Source organism: Citrus clementina, unplaced genomic scaffold (genome assembly GCF_000493195.1).
Source record: "Citrus clementina cultivar Clemenules unplaced genomic scaffold, Citrus_clementina_v1.0 scaffold_5, whole genome shotgun sequence".
Lineage (NCBI taxonomy): Eukaryota > Viridiplantae > Streptophyta > Magnoliopsida > Sapindales > Rutaceae > Citrus > Citrus x clementina.
In genome coordinates, this window is record NW_006262201.1 from 39,077,642 (window position 1) to 39,093,843 (window position 16,202).

The 16,202-nt window shown below is 33.6% G+C and overlaps 3 protein-coding genes across 10 annotated transcripts; 1 reads left to right on the forward strand and 2 right to left on the reverse strand.

The window, feature by feature from the left end:
- Positions 1-636: 636 nt before the first annotated feature.
- LOC18041725 (carboxypeptidase SOL1) lies at positions 637-6,893 on the forward strand. 3 transcript variants are annotated; one of them, XM_024184700.1, is made up of 15 exons: positions 637-913; positions 1,052-1,103; positions 1,201-1,296; positions 1,588-1,618; positions 1,714-1,770; positions 2,241-2,336; positions 2,625-2,747; positions 2,908-3,012; positions 3,701-3,747; positions 4,339-4,464; positions 4,664-4,766; positions 5,486-5,548; positions 5,869-5,952; positions 6,145-6,208; positions 6,526-6,893. In XM_024184700.1, the coding sequence occupies exons 1-15, from the start codon at positions 817-819 to the stop codon at positions 6,828-6,830; spliced, it is 1,449 nt and encodes a 482-aa protein (XP_024040468.1). In that variant the 5' UTR covers positions 637-816; the 3' UTR covers positions 6,831-6,893. The 3 variants fall into 3 exon arrangements, with proteins under 3 accessions (XP_024040468.1, XP_024040469.1, XP_024040470.1); XM_024184701.1 differs by having other exon boundaries at positions 1,061-1,103; XM_024184702.1 differs by lacking the exons at positions 637-913; positions 1,052-1,103 and having other exon boundaries at positions 1,204-1,296; positions 1,565-1,618.
- A 479-nt stretch (positions 6,894-7,372) lies between these two features.
- On the reverse strand, positions 7,373-11,091 carry LOC18041726 (tRNA:m(4)X modification enzyme TRM13 homolog). 6 transcript variants are annotated; one of them, XM_024184836.1, is made up of 11 exons: positions 11,047-11,091; positions 10,615-10,712; positions 10,464-10,532; positions 10,021-10,353; positions 9,721-9,949; positions 9,562-9,619; positions 9,034-9,120; positions 8,776-8,910; positions 8,534-8,672; positions 8,162-8,391; positions 7,373-7,548 (listed from the first exon to the last, which is right to left on the reverse strand). In XM_024184836.1, the coding sequence occupies exons 2-10, from the start codon at positions 10,692-10,694 to the stop codon at positions 8,163-8,165; spliced, it is 1,359 nt and encodes a 452-aa protein (XP_024040604.1). In that variant the 5' UTR covers positions 10,695-10,712; positions 11,047-11,091; the 3' UTR covers positions 7,373-7,548; position 8,162. The 6 variants fall into 6 exon arrangements, with proteins under 6 accessions (XP_024040604.1, XP_024040603.1, XP_024040605.1 ...); XM_024184835.1 differs by lacking the exon at positions 7,373-7,548 and adding an exon at positions 7,575-7,898; XM_024184837.1 differs by lacking the exon at positions 7,373-7,548 and adding an exon at positions 7,575-7,933.
- A 596-nt stretch (positions 11,092-11,687) lies between these two features.
- On the reverse strand, positions 11,688-15,603 carry LOC18043155 (tryptophan aminotransferase-related protein 3). Its single transcript, XM_006434467.2, has 5 exons — positions 15,302-15,603; positions 12,835-13,138; positions 12,441-12,730; positions 12,011-12,291; positions 11,688-11,905 (listed from the first exon to the last, which is right to left on the reverse strand). Exons 1-5 carry the CDS (start codon positions 15,601-15,603, stop codon positions 11,712-11,714), a joined length of 1,371 nt encoding a protein of 456 aa, XP_006434530.1. The 3' UTR covers positions 11,688-11,711.
- Between the last annotated feature and the right edge of the window lie 599 nt (positions 15,604-16,202).

Here is a 16,202-nt window from a genome sequence, read left to right on the forward strand (position 1 = left end):
AATATGCGTATTGTACGACTTTAGTGGGAATACTCAACGTAAAACTAGTGGATCAAAAAGTGGAGATAAGCAAACTAATTTGTGAGAAAGTGTAATCAAAATTAGGTACGTGTTAAATTAACTTGGAATGTCACCAAATATATTGATATTTAACCAAAAAAATCGAGACATACTTATTTTAATTGTTTTAACTTTTATTCAAGCAAAATATAATTTTTTTCCCCTTAAATATTGTTTGTGTTCAATATTTACTAATTTTCCTTGACTTTTTCCATTTTATTTTTATTTTTTCCGCATTAAAAAATTTGTTTTTTAAATTATTAAATGAACAACCGGTAAAATACCGGTTGTTCAAGTTTCCTTATTACTGTTGAGCGGCTGTATCACAAACAGCACTGTATTATAGGAAGACTCTAGAAACGCATATGAAACGATGTACAATTGTAGGTGATCAAAAATTAAAAAGAACAAGGGATGTATTCGGAATGTTGGTACGGTGATTTTAGCATCGCCAGATATAGAAATTGGGCTAAAAAGGGGGTTCCCTTAATCGAATCACGTGCTTCCCACGTGCGATCGCGTCTTCGTCTCTTCCTCACTAACCATGATTATATTCAACAATGATTGAAGCATACACATATTAAATGCTCCAGGAGCACCCAACAAATTTTCCCTCTCAAGCTCGGCATGTCCGCTAAATCAACTAAGATGAAAATCACAGACACAAGGACTTAACGGAAAAGCTCACCTGAAACTCATAAAAAGCTTTCATTTTTTTCATAATTTTTTTTAAATTATCCAATAAAACAAATATAAATGAAGCTTATTTTCTCACTTCTCGTTCTTTATCTCAATTTCTCTTCTGTTCTCACGAGAGGAGCCGAGCGTAGTTTATTCTCCACTTCGTTTTCAGGTCGTCTTCTTCATTTGATCTAATGAATTACGCGGGAGCTAATCACGTTTCATATTTTTTTTTTCACCTGTCGTTGACCTCTCTCTTTACTCTTCATTTGACTTCCATTTTACAACTACTGATCTTTGATTAATTCTGATTTTTCAGGTTCTACGAGACATTTATTTGAAGGCAATCCCTCAGAAACTAGGTATTAATAATTGTAATAATTATAATTATCTATTAGTTTCAGCTTGTGTATCAATTTTTATTTTTATTTTTTGTTAATTAAGTTGTTGGTGACTCAGCTTTGATAAGGCTAAAGGCTATATGACTAATGCTGAATTAGAGAAAGCTGTGAAGGAGTTCGGGCGAAGATGCAGTAACATTTCTAGGATTTACAGGTATTATTTTTAAATTTTTTTAATGTATTTTGGATATATGTTTGTGATTGAGTTGTTGTTAATTTTAATTCACGGTTGATGTGGAGCACAATCACTGACTCTCGATTGTAAGTGGGTTTCGTGGTTAGTAAATTAGCTGCCAAGTATAATCGTGTGTTTATTAAACAGTATAGCTGTTGTGCCTTCAAAGTTCAAGAGTATGATTGTGAGATAATGAATGTTTCATGTGATTATTGGTATTAATTTGTTCTTCATTTCTCTCTTTGAGGGGTTTTTGGATTGGATGTTTAGCATTGGAAAGAGTGTCGGTGGATTTCCGTTGGTAATAACAAACCCTTCTGCTGTTTAGAGTTGTATATTTAATGCCAAAAATTGCATCTAAGTTGGTAATTTTTTCCCTTCATGTATTTGCTGTAGTGGGTGATTGAGATTTCGGACAAACCTGGGGTGGAAGAGCCAGAACCTGCATTCAAGGTGAATGAAATATGTCATTTACATGAAAGGCTTGTGATAAACTTGGTTTGGGTGGAAGAACAGTTTGGTTTTGAATTCTCTTGGTTGTTAGTTTTATTATTCTTGCTGTTTTATTTTCTGCTTGGAGTGCTAGTGAATTCTTTCTGTTTTCTTACTTTATCAATGCTTTAGTTATTCACTGTTGCTTGCCCCCCCTTTTTTTTTTTAAAGTTCTTAAAGTTAAAATACTATGATGTAAAGATGTCTTATGAGGAAAACTACATAATAAGCCTCGTACAAATTATCCAATGAGGAGGACAATGTCTTTTAATATGTATTTTGAGAATACTGTTGTTTTAAGTTCTTTTTTGCGCAATATTATCTACTTTGTAGCATTCATAATCATAATTTATTTTTTTCTGACAGCTGGTTTTGAGAAATTCTTGTAATCTAATTTTTGGATACTTGATACTAATATGCTGATATTGCAGTTCATTGGAAATGTACATGGGGATGAACCTGTTGGTCGTGAGCTTCTGATACTTCTCGCAAACTGGATATGTGATAACCATGTGAAGGATTCTTTGGTGTGCCTTTATTCTTTTTAACTTAACTTGATTTTACTTCTTCTTTTTCTTGACTGACATGGAAAATTATAATGTGCTTTATCCGCTGTTATTTTGCATGGGATCTTAATTATCATGTGCTTTATCTGCAGCTTGGGTGCCACATTTGACTGCTTTCTTGTTCTAAACTGTTATTTACTTGCTAGCCACTTCTTTGTAGTTCCACAGTCACAAATGATTATTTCATAGACTCCTAGATTTTGTGTCCAAATGATTATCTTATCCTGGAATATTCTTTGGTCTGTACAGGCTAGGTTGATCGTGGAAAACATGCACCTTCATATACTTCCGTCAATGAATCCTGATGGGTATGCACTCAAGAGACGTGGTAATGCAAACAATATTGATCTAAATCGTGATTTTCCAGACCAGGTGATTTCTTGGAAATTTGGTTTTCCACAGTATTTGGACATTTCATAGCTATTTTTATTGCTAGATTTATTTGGTTTTCTCTTTTTTGTCTGATAGTGAAAAGGGATTTCTGGATTTGTATGGTTTACTCTTTAAAAATTTGAATAATACCATGTTACAGTTCTTTCCTATGAATAATGATGAGGAGGCATGTCAACCTGAAACAAGAGCAATTATGAGTTGGGTGCGACAAATACATTTCACAGCATCAGCCAGTTTGCATGGGGTAATTTCTCTTATTCAGTCTCTAAACTTGGTTAAGGGTACACATGGTGTTGTGTTTCCTCTCCATGCTTATTTCGTATTCCTTTGAGCAGTATTAATTCCCTAATACCTGCTAAGAATCAAAACTTGTTCACCAAGAAAATTTCTGGAGCAGAATACCTGCATTCAGATATTTGTTTTGGTAACTTGTGAGAGAACCAGTTTAAGTATGAGGAAAACCTTCTGAGTTTCGTTTGTTCTTTGTCTCTTCTTCTTAATTACTTGCATTGTTGGGGGGGGGGGGGGGCAAAAAAAACAGTAGAAGGTGATGTGGAGATGCAGATTACAGAATGACTTAGAAACCATAGGAGAGTTATGAAACATTAAACTCATAAAGGAAACTGTGTTGCTAAGATGGTGGGTGCACAAGTTGATTACTCCATATGATGGGAGCACAAGTTTGCAAGATAGTGATTCTTTGTGAATATCATTGGCCAAGTGTTGTTCAGAATTCAATACAAATGGAGCTATTAAATGGGTAAGGATGTTGAGATTGTCTGTCTGACAGGTCCACCTTACGGCTCGTGAATGTTGATTTATCTAATAAGAGAGTCAATAGATATTCAGTTATAGAAGTATTCTTGGTTGAAGAAGACTATGCATAAAATTTGGAGAGAATGGTCCCTGATTATGGCTTTTGTTGTTTACAGGGTGCACTCGTTGCTAATTATCCATGGGATGGCACTCAAGATAAAAGGTGATTATTCTACCTATAAGGCTCACTTCTTCAAATAATAACTTTATGGCTCTGTCCCCTACCTTATTTTCCTTGTTGCCTCTTTACTTCATGCAGGTCTTTCTTACTGTCTGTCTATTGTAAAGTCATGAGTTTATTTATCTTCGGTAGGTTAGGTTACCATTGCTTAGTCAAACTGATGCAATAATTTCAAATTACAATTTTAGTGATATGTCTAGTAGACTTCATCTTCTAATCCTTAATTAGTATACATTTCTAATTTGTAATTAGTGATGCCACCGTGATGTGATCTTCTGTCAGTTTCTAACCTATTTAAGTATTCTCGCATTTTAACAATAGTGAGGAATTTGTCTCTTTCAATGCTCTCTGTTTTGTCAAACAATTGACGGCATCTACATTTTGGTATATTGAATACAAAATCCCTATTGGCATCTCTTTATTAATAAATTTTTAAAATAATTTTTGAGGTGGATAACCTATAGTATTAAATTAACTCAGAAGAAGTTCTATTCATGCTTTTTGGTGAAGTTTGTTTTACCTCTTATTCTTAACTAGTTGTGCTGAAGATGGTTTAATTTGGACCAATTTCAGGAGATATTATTATGGTTGTCCTGATGATGAAGCATTCCAGTTCCTGGCTAGTGTTTATAGTCACTCACACTATAACATGTCTTTGAGCACGGAATTTCAAGGAGGGATTATCAATGGAGCTTCTTGGTATGATGGTGTAGAATAATTTAGTTATCCAGATAATATTAGAGAAGTAAATTGATGTGAAACTTGTAAAAGACTTAATATTCATTCTTCCAGTCATTCAACTAATGAACTTGTCAGATTTACGAGTTCTCTCTTTCTCTCTCTAGCTTTTGGATTCATTTTCGTTTGTTCGAAGTCATTCAATCATAACCTGCTGCAGGTATCCAATATATGGTGGCATGCAGGATTGGAATTATATATATGGTGGCTGCTTTGAGTTGACATTGGAGATTAGTGATGACAAATGGCCTAGTGCTGAAGAGGTTGGATATCTGTGTTTACCATCTTCTCCTAATTTCTGGTAAATTTAAGCTTGGATGAAGAATTACACTGGAGAGTCAAAAGACACTCTCTGATTCCGGAAAACCTTTTCTTTCAGTAATATCTTTGGGAAGAGATGTAGTAGATAATGAAACAGTCTATTGTCCGCTTTTCCTTGTCATATGTGTGTGATAAGGTCAGAATTTAGAATTGAAAAATGCTTGATTTGTCTTTTCATTAGGGGCCCTTTCAGTTCTATTAACATTAATAGTATTTGATTGTAACAAGTAGAATGACAACATATTGGTGACCTTCCTGCTGTCGTAAATGATGCCCCTTGACATACTAAGATCTTAGGAGATACGTGCCTCTTCTGCATTTTACTTTTTTTGATTAAATACACAAAGATACTTTTACTTCCTTATTTTAACACACAAAACTTATGATTGTTTGTCATGGTTCGTCATTATTTCTATTCGACATCAGTTATATGTTGGTGTTTTATATTGTTTACCTGTTAGTATTCTATCATTGCTTGATTGTTTTGCTTTCACCATATGATTTTTCTTAACTGTTTGTGGGTTATGTTTTATAGGTTTGGATAGATATTTGGGATGAGCAGAGTAACTTTCCTTTTGCACTGTTTTTCTTACTCATCTAGTTGCTTACACCGAAATAAGAAGGGTCATCTAGTCATATAACCTGCTTTATCTGCATGCAGCTTCCTACAATCTGGGAATACAACAAAATGAGCATGCTTAATCTTGTTGCAAGCCTTGTGAAGGTAGGATTTGAGTTGCCTATTCTTTTTCCTTCTCCTGTAGAGTACCGTGATACCGTTTTTTATTTTTGTTCTTGCAATTATAGTGTAGGTTTACAGTGTAGGTCCTCCAATTATTAATTACCATGTATAATCACATTTGTTTCATCAACAGAATCTTGCTTGTAATTAACCATTTATTCTTGTCTTAAAAGTATGGTTCTGGTCTTTATTCCATGGGATACATGGAAGACAATAATCTCATTTTTTAAAGAAGCCATATCAAGTGTTTTGACATTTTAATGAATGTGACATATATCTATTTGGATTTTATACATCTGTAGACTGGCGTTCGTGGGAGGATCTTTTCATCAGACAGCGGAAGGCCATTGCCTGGCTCAATCACTATCAAGGGAATAAATTATACGGTATCTTCATAATTCTTACATGCATGCGTATTGTTTATATTTCCTTGTGTGCATGTGCTTGTCTCTTTGATTTTAACATGATTGATTCTGAAATTCTCTTGGGCGAGTTAGTTCGACATATAAAACTGTTGTCTCAGCTTTTCTCCACTTAACATGTGCATTAATGGTGTTACTTTTGGAATGGTTGAACAGGTTAATGCTGGTAGAGCATTTGCTGATTACTACAGACTGCTCACACCTGGCAAGAGATATGAAGGTATCTAAAGTTTCCTTTCAGGAATTGATTTTCTTTTTCTTTTTTTTTTTAAATGTCTTTACGCATATGGGAATTTTCAAGTACAAATGACTAAAATAGAGTGGCTGATGGAGGTTATTTGAGAAGTCCTGATTAGAAGTTCTTCTCCTGAAACAGAAATCTTTTACTGATGGCAAAAGTATGAAATGCTCATACATATCACAACACAAATGATAACATTTCGATAATGACTTTCCCGACAGCTAGTAGAATTAGAGCAAATAAATATTTTCTCCAATTCCAATATTCCTGATATGGGCTTAAACAATCTGCTGTAGTTATGGCCACTATGCCCGGGTACAAACCGAAGTCCACGTCTATCTGGTTGGAAGAAACAGCTACGGCAGATTTTATTCTTGACCCAGATAGCGCACTCGAGGATAACACACCACGAAGCATTTGTGACTGCAGCTGTGACAGTAAGGCGAAACTTGTCCTGCTGGAGTTTCTTTTGGGGTTCCACGTGGAAGTTTGTTTTGTTTTGATTGTTATTGGAGCATTACTTTGCTTTTTATTAAAGAGGAGACAGAAATTCACACTTGGAAAACACAAACAGTCACCAAAAAGGTCAGTTGTGGTATAGAAGTCTTTGTGTGTACATCATGTGAAACCTAATTGTATATTATGTTGTATTAAAAAGATAAAATAAAATATACACACACATTGAAGATTGTGTTTTTTTATCTATTAGTATATTGAAATATGTATTTTTTTATTTTTTAATGATATCTTCACTTTATTAAAATAAACATGTCCTTATTAGAAAACTATTCTATTTCTATTTCTTGTGCATCATGATTCTTACTGCTGCAATCGTATCATATTTTTCATTCAATATATAGTCAAGTTCCCTTTCTATCTTAATGACCGATCAGCTTTAAAGCAGCACCACCATAGCATTCACTATTTAAAAAAATGGTTAAAATTATTTTACTCGTCCGGTGAACAAGAGCCCTAGATTATGATTATAGAGTCAAAAACCCATTATGTTGGGAATTGAGATCCACATCAGAGACTCTCAGTTAGGAAATATGAGTCGGAGCAAAGCATTTTAATGGAACAATTCATCATCATTTTCCAATCATGGAGAAAACCGGAAGTTGCTTGGGAGGATCTTTGCATAAATTGATAAAATTATTTGACTCGTCTAGTCTACAAGAGCTCTGTGACATAATTACAGGGTAACAACAGAAACTAACTAAAATCAATATCACGCATTCCTCTTCATTTTAGTTTTCACAGGCAACATTATCTTCGACTACTGTTGTTGTGGATATGACTGCACCAGTTGCGGCACAAAACTGGGGATGAAACAAGACAAACAAAACCCACCAAGCTCATAATGGATAATAAACATTTAAAAATATCAAATTATGGAGCATATATAATATCGCATAAACTTTGAACTTCTTAGGGGTACATGGAGGATCCCATTAGATAAAATAAATAAAACCCGGATACTAAGCATAAACTTCTTATAAGAGGTAACTTATCAACATTTCATTATGCTTTGCTTCATAACCGCTGCCAAGTGGCCAAGTTTGGTAATCACATGCAAAGCTTAGCAACAAACACCTGGCAAAGACACCGGGTTAATTTTTATCCCCGGCGATTGCGCCTTGTCCTTCATCATCGAATAATGGGAAGCTTGCCGCAAATACCAAAATTATTTATTCCAAGAGTAATCTGCAAAAAGCAAATTGCATATACTGACAAAACACAATGTTAAATAGTTCCACTAAAATGGACAACTAGTTCTTATTTTTCAATCATCAGCTCTTTTGTAAATGTAAGTGTTCACAATTAGTTTCAATGACAATATAATTCAGCAAAACTGTTACTACAGCCGCAATTTAGCATTTTAATAAATCTTACAACTTCAAATACAAAATAGATAAAGAGAAATCATGACACCTTAGGAAAGACTGGCAAGTTTGGCAATCAGCAAATGGTTTTCAGGAGAGATGCTTGAAGGGACATACTTAACGAGCTTGGCTTCTAACCCTTGTTCCTTCATCCACATCAATCTACCCGCATCAATGATCTGCTTGCACATAAATCCCAACACTGCCCTTTCATCTGCCTTCATATTCCTCACGATGTCTTCAACTCCCACTGGAAGCCCGCTACCTAATTCTTTCTCACTGCAGACATGTATAAAACCGTGTAATAGATTATAAACTGTAAAGAGAGTGAGAAAAAGTTCTATTCTATATAGGAAAACATTGAGATTATTAACAAACAAAGATAGCACCATTTGAATAAACATAAGTTCAAAGAGGTTACATCGATTCTAAATGCATTCTGCTATCAGTAAAATCGAGATGATCTAAACCATGATCAGCATCTACCGCCCAGCTGGTAAACCAAGAAATTGCATGAAATTCTTCCTTTGTGATCCCTAGATTCAACATATGTTTTTTATCTGTAGGAAGGCCAAAGTAGCACGGTCAGCATAGAACTGAACGATCTGTGCAATTTTGGTAACTGGTTGTATATTAATTATGTGAGGCAGGCAATATTTTTACTTGTATAGTGTTTCCACTGGCAATGATGATGGCAACATGTTGCTATAGAAAGACCTCTGATGTAATTGTTACTGCTGCAGTGTTCAACATTATCTTGTGTATATTGTTCCATCAAACAGCATCTTAGAGCCAAATCTGCAGAAAAAGTTTTTCAATTAGAAAAACAGGATGCAGTCAATGAAGCAATCTCGTGCAACTGATAGTTATTTACATTTAACATTCTACTACAAGCTTCATAGTTAAAAAGGTGCAAATTACCTGTGGCAGGACCACAGAGATGTTTACCAATTGCCAGATAAGGAACATTCCTTAATGACTCCACAGCACTCAGGTCCAAATCCTCAACTGCAGAAGTAGGATTTATAATGTATCAAGTGCAGAAAAGTAAGGAATATGCAAACCAACTTTCATCTAATGGACTGCATTCCAGAATGTATGCAAAAAATAAGAAACATTTTCTTTTTTAAAAAAATGTATACTGATTAACTATCAGTTGCAAATATAATCATTATATATCCAGTACAAAAGAAGTGCAGGATTAGGTTATGCGTGATCTTCTAATTACATAAGCTCCTAGAAGGGGATCAAAAGTGTTCAAAAGTTCATCAACCTTATAACCTTACACCATTTCCCCTTAAGTGAGCCAAATAAAGAGGAGAATATTAAACAGCATTCTAAGTGAATTCATCTTCACAAAAGTTAATGTAAATCTGGAAGGCAAACTAACAAATGAGTCATAAACAACATTCCTGGAAGCAGAATTCTGAAAAAAAAAAAAAAACTTACTGTCAATTCTCAACCGCTCTATTGTCAAGCTCTCTTTCTGTCTCAAGGACCGATCAGCCTAAAAGCACCACCACCATACCACCATAAAATAGTTTAACAACAGAAACTAAATCAATATAGCATAGATGAATAAGCTGAATTAAGTTTAACTTGACTAGCCTTCAACTTGTATGACTTTCTTTCAACCAGAAAGACCCTTTTTGTGCCATAACAATCTGCAAGCATTTGCGTCAGGTATCCTCTCCCAGCACCAAACTCAACCACAGCTGGTGTAGCCTTCTCATCATCCTGATTCACTCCAACAGAGTTCTTCAACACCCCAAATTCTTCCAAGTTCCCAAGGATTGATGCCTGTTGCGTAACATGTTTCTCCTGAAACGGTAATTTCCTGCCAATAATCAACTCATCTCACTTCAAACAACCCAAAAACAGAACAAATGCGTAATTCAAGTTAACTACCTGTCTATTTCTCTCTTAATCCACATACCACAAGCTTCTGGAATCTTAAACGAGTCACAAATACCATTACATATTAGAGCATGAACCGATTCAATCTTCTTAATCAAATTACAGAATTCGGGCACAGTCATGCTGTGAACAGCATTCCTCTTCATTTCAGAGGTCACATTATCTTCAACTGCTGTGGATGTGACTGCACCCAATTCTTCTTCATCATCTTCTTTGCCAGCATTAATGCCCTTATGATAAAATGGTTGCTGACTTAAAGACCGAACTTGTTTCAATAGAGGGCATCTCTTGACATGTCCATCGAGGTTTTCTTTAAGAACAGAACTTCCAAGTTGTAGAAAACAAAAGAACAAAATCAAAATATGCAGACATCACATAAGAACCAACAGTAACATACACAAATGCTAAGATTAGTCAGTGTCGAAGAAAATTACTGGGAAGGGTCAATTGGGCATGGAATCCACTGACCATCGGTCCTCCGATTATGATTGCCACAGAACCTTCTTACAATCAAATTGAAAAATATATGAGAATTAATATATGCTACAGAACTAGAAGAGGGAGAAATGGAAAGAGATAGCTTACAAAGAAGAATCGTTGAGACGAGCATTTGAACAGAATCTGTTCTTCTTGGGAAGCCAGAATTTGCAGCGAGTCTCCTCCATTATGTTTTCGGCAGCAACCTTACCCAATTGAGTTAGAACACAAAGAGAATACATTGAATCATATTAAAAACTTGGGAATTGGCTAATATACTAAAATTAAAATTCTAAATCAAATCTCCTTTAACGCAAAATTGAAACTTTTAACTAAAAAAACTCTAACACGGAACTTTGAAACGTCATCAATTGGGACAAAATTAACAAATAAATAAATAACAGTTGCTTAATGCAATCAATTCATTCACGCGTATTAAAAAATCTTGAATGAATTGAGAGACTTTACAGATGATACTAAAGAGAAGCGAGACAAACTCAGAAGCGAGACAAATGAAATAAGAGAAGAGAAAATACTAACTGTTGCAGTGGAGTTAGCTTCGCCGTTCCAGATACCAGTGGCTGCGGCGGGTGACGAAAAGAAGAAAAGACCGTAAATTTTAGTGTATATCTGTAATTTTCTAACAATGGTTAGTTCCTTAAACTCCCTAAGATTTTACTTTATTACATAAACATCTCTTATTTTTAAAGAATAGGTAGACACACCCTTCTGAGCCTCAAATTATTTGAGGTCGTCGGGTCGAGGGTATATTTGTAGCTTTAAGCTTTTAATGTTGTTGAGTAAATATCACGCTTTTCAAATAATATTTTAAGAGATTTCAATTTTTATCACCAAGTGTCATTCTTAAACTTGTGCACCCCTCCAAAATCATTAGGAATTAAAAAGTTTTACAGAAATGGTTTGTTTAATTTCATATTTACTAAAAATTCAGCAAATTCTACAAAGAAAATTAACGATAATAGTTTTCTATTCTTGTATCTTGTACACCAATACAAATTACAGAGGGTCAATAGCCATGACTCCTTTCTCCTTCCGAATCATTATTTTGAAGCATCAAGCTTATAATTACGAGAAAGAAAAACGTTTTAGATACTTTTGATGCATGCATGAAAGATTTTTCCTTTTTTTTTTTCATATTTATATGATCAACAGATGGTTGATCATATTTTTCGAATAGTTTCAGCTTATTCCTTGGAGATAAATTCATCCAGTCGATGAAGCAACAGATCGAAATCATCTTGGCTTTTGAGGAGGCTGAGACGAACAAAACGGGCTTCTGCTCGAAACTTCTTGCCTTCTCGGCCAATGATTTTAGCAGCTTTCAGAATTTCATAGCAATCTTTGTCTTCTTCCCTCTCACATTTCACCCATGCGTAAGCTGCATGATATGTGATGTAGTAGTTATTGTTAATGTATTTGGAAACTTTAATTAATTAGCTTCTTAATTTGACTTAATAAGATACTGCAATTGATTAATATTTACCTGGAGAAGGTGGTCTGATTTTCTTAAAGTAAGTGCAGTACTGGGGTGCAATTTCCTGGAGAGAAAATCTGCTTGATAATGAGATGATTTTGCTCAGATTTTCCCAACGCTTCTTCATGGTGTTGTATCCGAATTCAAATATATTGTTTCCTCCATCCTCAAGCACCACTTTCAGAAGCTTGAAAGCTCTCAGCTGACATTCCCGAGAAACCCCCATTGTGTTTAAACTTATATACGCCAACATTCTTTGGTACACGGCTTCATCCTTTATCACCGCCCATCTGCATTTACATACAATGCATCACATTATCATTGCGCGGTGACCGAACCATAGATTTTGGTTCAAATTAATTCAATGCAGGACGTAGTCTGAGAATCATAAACTTGAATACGCTATGACATAAAATCAGTATAGTTTCTTGAAGATTACCCAAATCTAGAGCCAGCATGACCAGTGAGCTTAGAAATTGTAAAAATCATGAGTTCTTCATCAGCAGGAGCTGGAATTGGAGCGAAATGAGGCCAAAAATAAGCATGATCATAGATTGACTTTGCATACGGGCCTTTAAGAACTGCTTTGTTCATTTGTCCGTCGGGATTGTTTGGTGCAGTCACAAACTCAACCAGATGCGTATCTGAGCTAGCATTCCCCCATAAATTCGCTTCTCCTTCAAACTTATAATCCACTGATTCGAAATAGTCTGTTTGCTCTTGATAAAGCTGAAAAAGAAAACAAATAATTAATTAATTCTGAGATGTCGTAGAGAAGAGGTAATTAATTAAGTTAGTAAAAACTAATTAGCAAAAACTAATAAAGCACGGACCGGGTAAAAGGGCATAGAAGCAACAACTCTAGCAGTTGATGATGAGGAGTTGTAATCAGAGGAAAGAGCATGAACTGCAGCATTGAGGAGTTGTGTCGATCCGGCGCCAAAAATGATGAAGCGATTTTCGGTTACTGCATTGCCAGTAATGGAATGAAGTTTGCGGATTTTCTTTTCAAGCTCTTGGGAGATGAAAGAAGAAGCACGCGTGAAACGATAGCTCATTCTGTGCCACCCTGCAATCAGAATTGCACTACTTGCTGCATGCTTCATCCAAAATGGCTCCAAGAACAATGGATCCCCACTGTGATCTTAATTGATTAATAACGACCATCTTTCAAAGTAGTACATATGTTTTAAAAATAGACCTTTATCTTTTCCTCAGAACAATAATTTTCTTCTAATTTTTATTCTCTTTATTTTTTATGTTGTGTTCTCAGGGGCGGACCCAGAACGTAATATTACTCGGGTTAATTTTTAAAATTTATATTTTAAAGTGAATATAAAAAATTATAAGTAGAAAGAAGTACATTAAATAAGAAGGAACACCAATAACCTTATCCCTCTAAATATGTACTATAGACAAAAATAACTATAAAAAAATAGTAAAAAATAAAAGGCAGCTCAAATACGAAAACATTATTTTTCAATTATAAAATCTGACATTGCAACCTATGATAACATGTAATTATATCAGGATTGAAAAATTAATTAATAACTTCAAATTAAAATAGCTTAATACATGCAATTACAATAAATTAAATATTGCAAATAGAACTTTTTATACTTGAAGTGAAGTACTAAATTACCAAACTTAATAAATTAAACAATTAAAATTTATTCATCATTTCAAATTGTAAAATTATTATTAGTCAAAAGTTTCAATAATAAATTAAACTCAATTCAGCAAAAATGTATTTTGGTGTAGTTTTTTTGTCAGGCACTCTAGCTCTCTTTAAAAAAATAGATGTTGATGATTCTTCTACCAAAATTTCCTTAAAATATTCAAAAAAAATTTTCTAACTTATCTTCTTAATTAATATAACTAATAAATAAAATTTAAAAATTCACATAAAAATTTTATGAAAATATTGATAATTGTTACTATATGTTGTTTCTGTAAGTACTTTTAATATTAGTGACGATGTTATATTACATTGACATATTTTTTTTTCAATTAGAAGTTTTTTTAAAATAAATTAAAGCAATAATAAAATTTTAGCTCCCTAGTGTTTTCAATCTATTCAATAAATATATAATTTAATCATTTTATAAAATAAGTCACTAATTTCAATTGAAAATAATGTAATTGAATTAGGGACATATTTATAAATAAAATAAAAACTCTATTGTTATATAAAATTGATGAAAATATAAGGGTAATTGAGTTGGGGACATATTTGAATATAAAATATAAACTATATTGTTATACTAAATTGATGGAAATATAAGGGTATTGAGTTAGGGACATATATGAAAAGCAAATAAAAATTATATTGTTTTACTAAATTAATTAAAAAGTATGGGGTATAGATGATTTTTTCTGGACTAGACCGGCCCGGTCAAGCCCACGTGTGGGTCCGCCACTGTGTGTTCTGGTCAAATAAGAATAAAAATCTAATTATAAAAAGTCATAATGTTTGATGGAGCCTTTTGGTTAAATCTAATTATGAAAAGTCACAATATTTGGTAGTGGGGAATTGAAAAATCACTGTTGGTGGGGGTGTTGATGTTAAAAAGTCTATATAAAGATAAGGGAGGTGACTTTCAATTATAATGTAATTCTTTATAATTCTTATTCTTGTCAATTTCTTATAACACCAGAAAAATTTATTAGATATAAAGTGATTATATTTTCTTAGTAAATTCTTCATTTTTGTTTGGTGTAAATTCATATTAAAGACTTATCATATCTTGAAAGCGACTTGCTGGTAAACCCATGAACAATTTCTACTGAGTGAGTGCAATTAACGTTTTAAGAAAATCGTATTTAATACGTGTTTCAAGCCTCTATTTACTGCTATTATTATTATTATTTTAATACTTTATCATTCCATAAAAACATTACTTTTATTAACTTATAAAAATACCATTTTGACAAAGATACCCCTAAAGTTTTTCCTTTTTTTTTTTTTTTCAATTACAGATGTTTTCCATCATCTCAAATTTTCTTGAAGAATTAATGTCCATACTCATGTTCACCACCAATAGAAAATCTAATCTGCATATCCTCTTCCTAATTACAGACCTCATATATTGGCAAGTAATAATGAAATCAATCAATAAATAAATTAGTGACATGTTTGGCGCTTCTTGGAACTACAACGTGGAAAAATGCACTAAATAAGGTTAATTATTTTTTAGTTACCTCGGAAAAAAATTACTTACATGTTCAGAATTCCATTTTCTTCTTTTCTGCAAGGAAAAGTTTGGTGATTGTTTAAGAGAAAAAGAGTTTGAGAAGTACCTCTCAGCATCAGCAGCACAACCAGGCAAAAAAAGTGAGCAGTCGGGGCCAGAAAAGCAAGAGTTACATTCACAAACAGGCTGGTTTCCATCAAAAACTTGGCCATCTAAGTAAGCTCTTCCATGGCCTGAACAAGAAATGGCAGCCGCAGCTTCAGCTTCTATGGCTGCTTTGCTACTCCAACTCAGATTCCATTCACTGCCCTCATAAAGATTTACGATGAAGTAGAGATTGAGAATTATAGAAGCCGAGAGAAGAAAGATTATGCACTTGAAGCTTTGAATCTTTGCAGCAGCTGCCATGTATAAGAATATTCTTAATTTCTCTTTTGATTTGATTGGTAGAAAATTAAGATTATTTGCCTTAAGTGGGCTACTTATAAGATACAGAATAAACAATTGATCACTGGTTTTGACTCGTCGCTTAGGACTGCGAAATGGACTTTTCATCTTTCCATAATTTATATGTCGGTGAATAATTTCAATCAATGTAAAAAGGAAGTGAGTAAAGAAGAGGCTGGCAATATAATCTAGCTAATTTTCCATGAAAAAAAAAATGTCCTTTTTTTTATGATGTAATTTTTTGGAAGTTGTTTCTCGTTTTCAAGTTTACGTGCACCATTTCCCGATTAGATTCTCCTTTCTCCATCAATGTCATGGGCTAAAAAAAGAGACCTTATAACGTTATAAGAGTTCAAATATTTGAACGAATTTCCACTTTTTTATTATTATTATTAGCTCTTTACTTCACTTTAATTTAGCTCTTTTCATACGAAATTACTTACATTAATTTTAATGAAACACAATAACGGTGCCGGTGATAATATAATTTTTTTCATATAGATTGTGTATTTATAATTTTTATAAAAATGACAATTGACAACTGTCTATAAGTTTATTAT

Bases quoted from the DNA above. Each gene is read 5' to 3' on its own strand.
- LOC18041725 (XM_024184700.1), top strand. From the start codon at position 817: ATGAAGCTTATTTTCTCACTTCTCGTTCTTTATCTCAATTTCTCTTCT. The intron at 3,748-4,338 runs GTGATTATTCTA...GACCAATTTCAG, and splicing joins GATGGCACTCAAGATAAAAG to GAGATATTATTATGGTTGTC. The intron at 6,209-6,525 runs GTATCTAAAGTT...AATCTGCTGTAG, and splicing joins ACCTGGCAAGAGATATGAAG to TTATGGCCACTATGCCCGGG.
- LOC18041726 (XM_024184836.1), bottom strand. From the start codon at position 10,694: ATGGAGGAGACTCGCTGCAAATTCTGGCTTCCCAAGAAGAACAGATTC. The intron at 9,950-10,020 runs GTAGTTAACTTG...GATTATTGGCAG, and splicing joins ATTAAGAGAGAAATAGACAG to GAAATTACCGTTTCAGGAGA. The intron at 9,620-9,720 runs GCTAGTCAAGTT...TGGTGCTTTTAG, and splicing joins GAAAGTCATACAAGTTGAAG to GCTGATCGGTCCTTGAGACA.
- LOC18043155 (XM_006434467.2), bottom strand. From the start codon at position 15,603: ATGGCAGCTGCTGCAAAGATTCAAAGCTTCAAGTGCATAATCTTTCTT. The intron at 13,139-15,301 runs GTACTTCTCAAA...TTAAGATCACAG, and splicing joins TGTGCTGCTGATGCTGAGAG to TGGGGATCCATTGTTCTTGG. The intron at 12,731-12,834 runs GTCCGTGCTTTA...TTTCTTTTTCAG, and splicing joins CTTCTATGCCCTTTTACCCG to CTTTATCAAGAGCAAACAGA.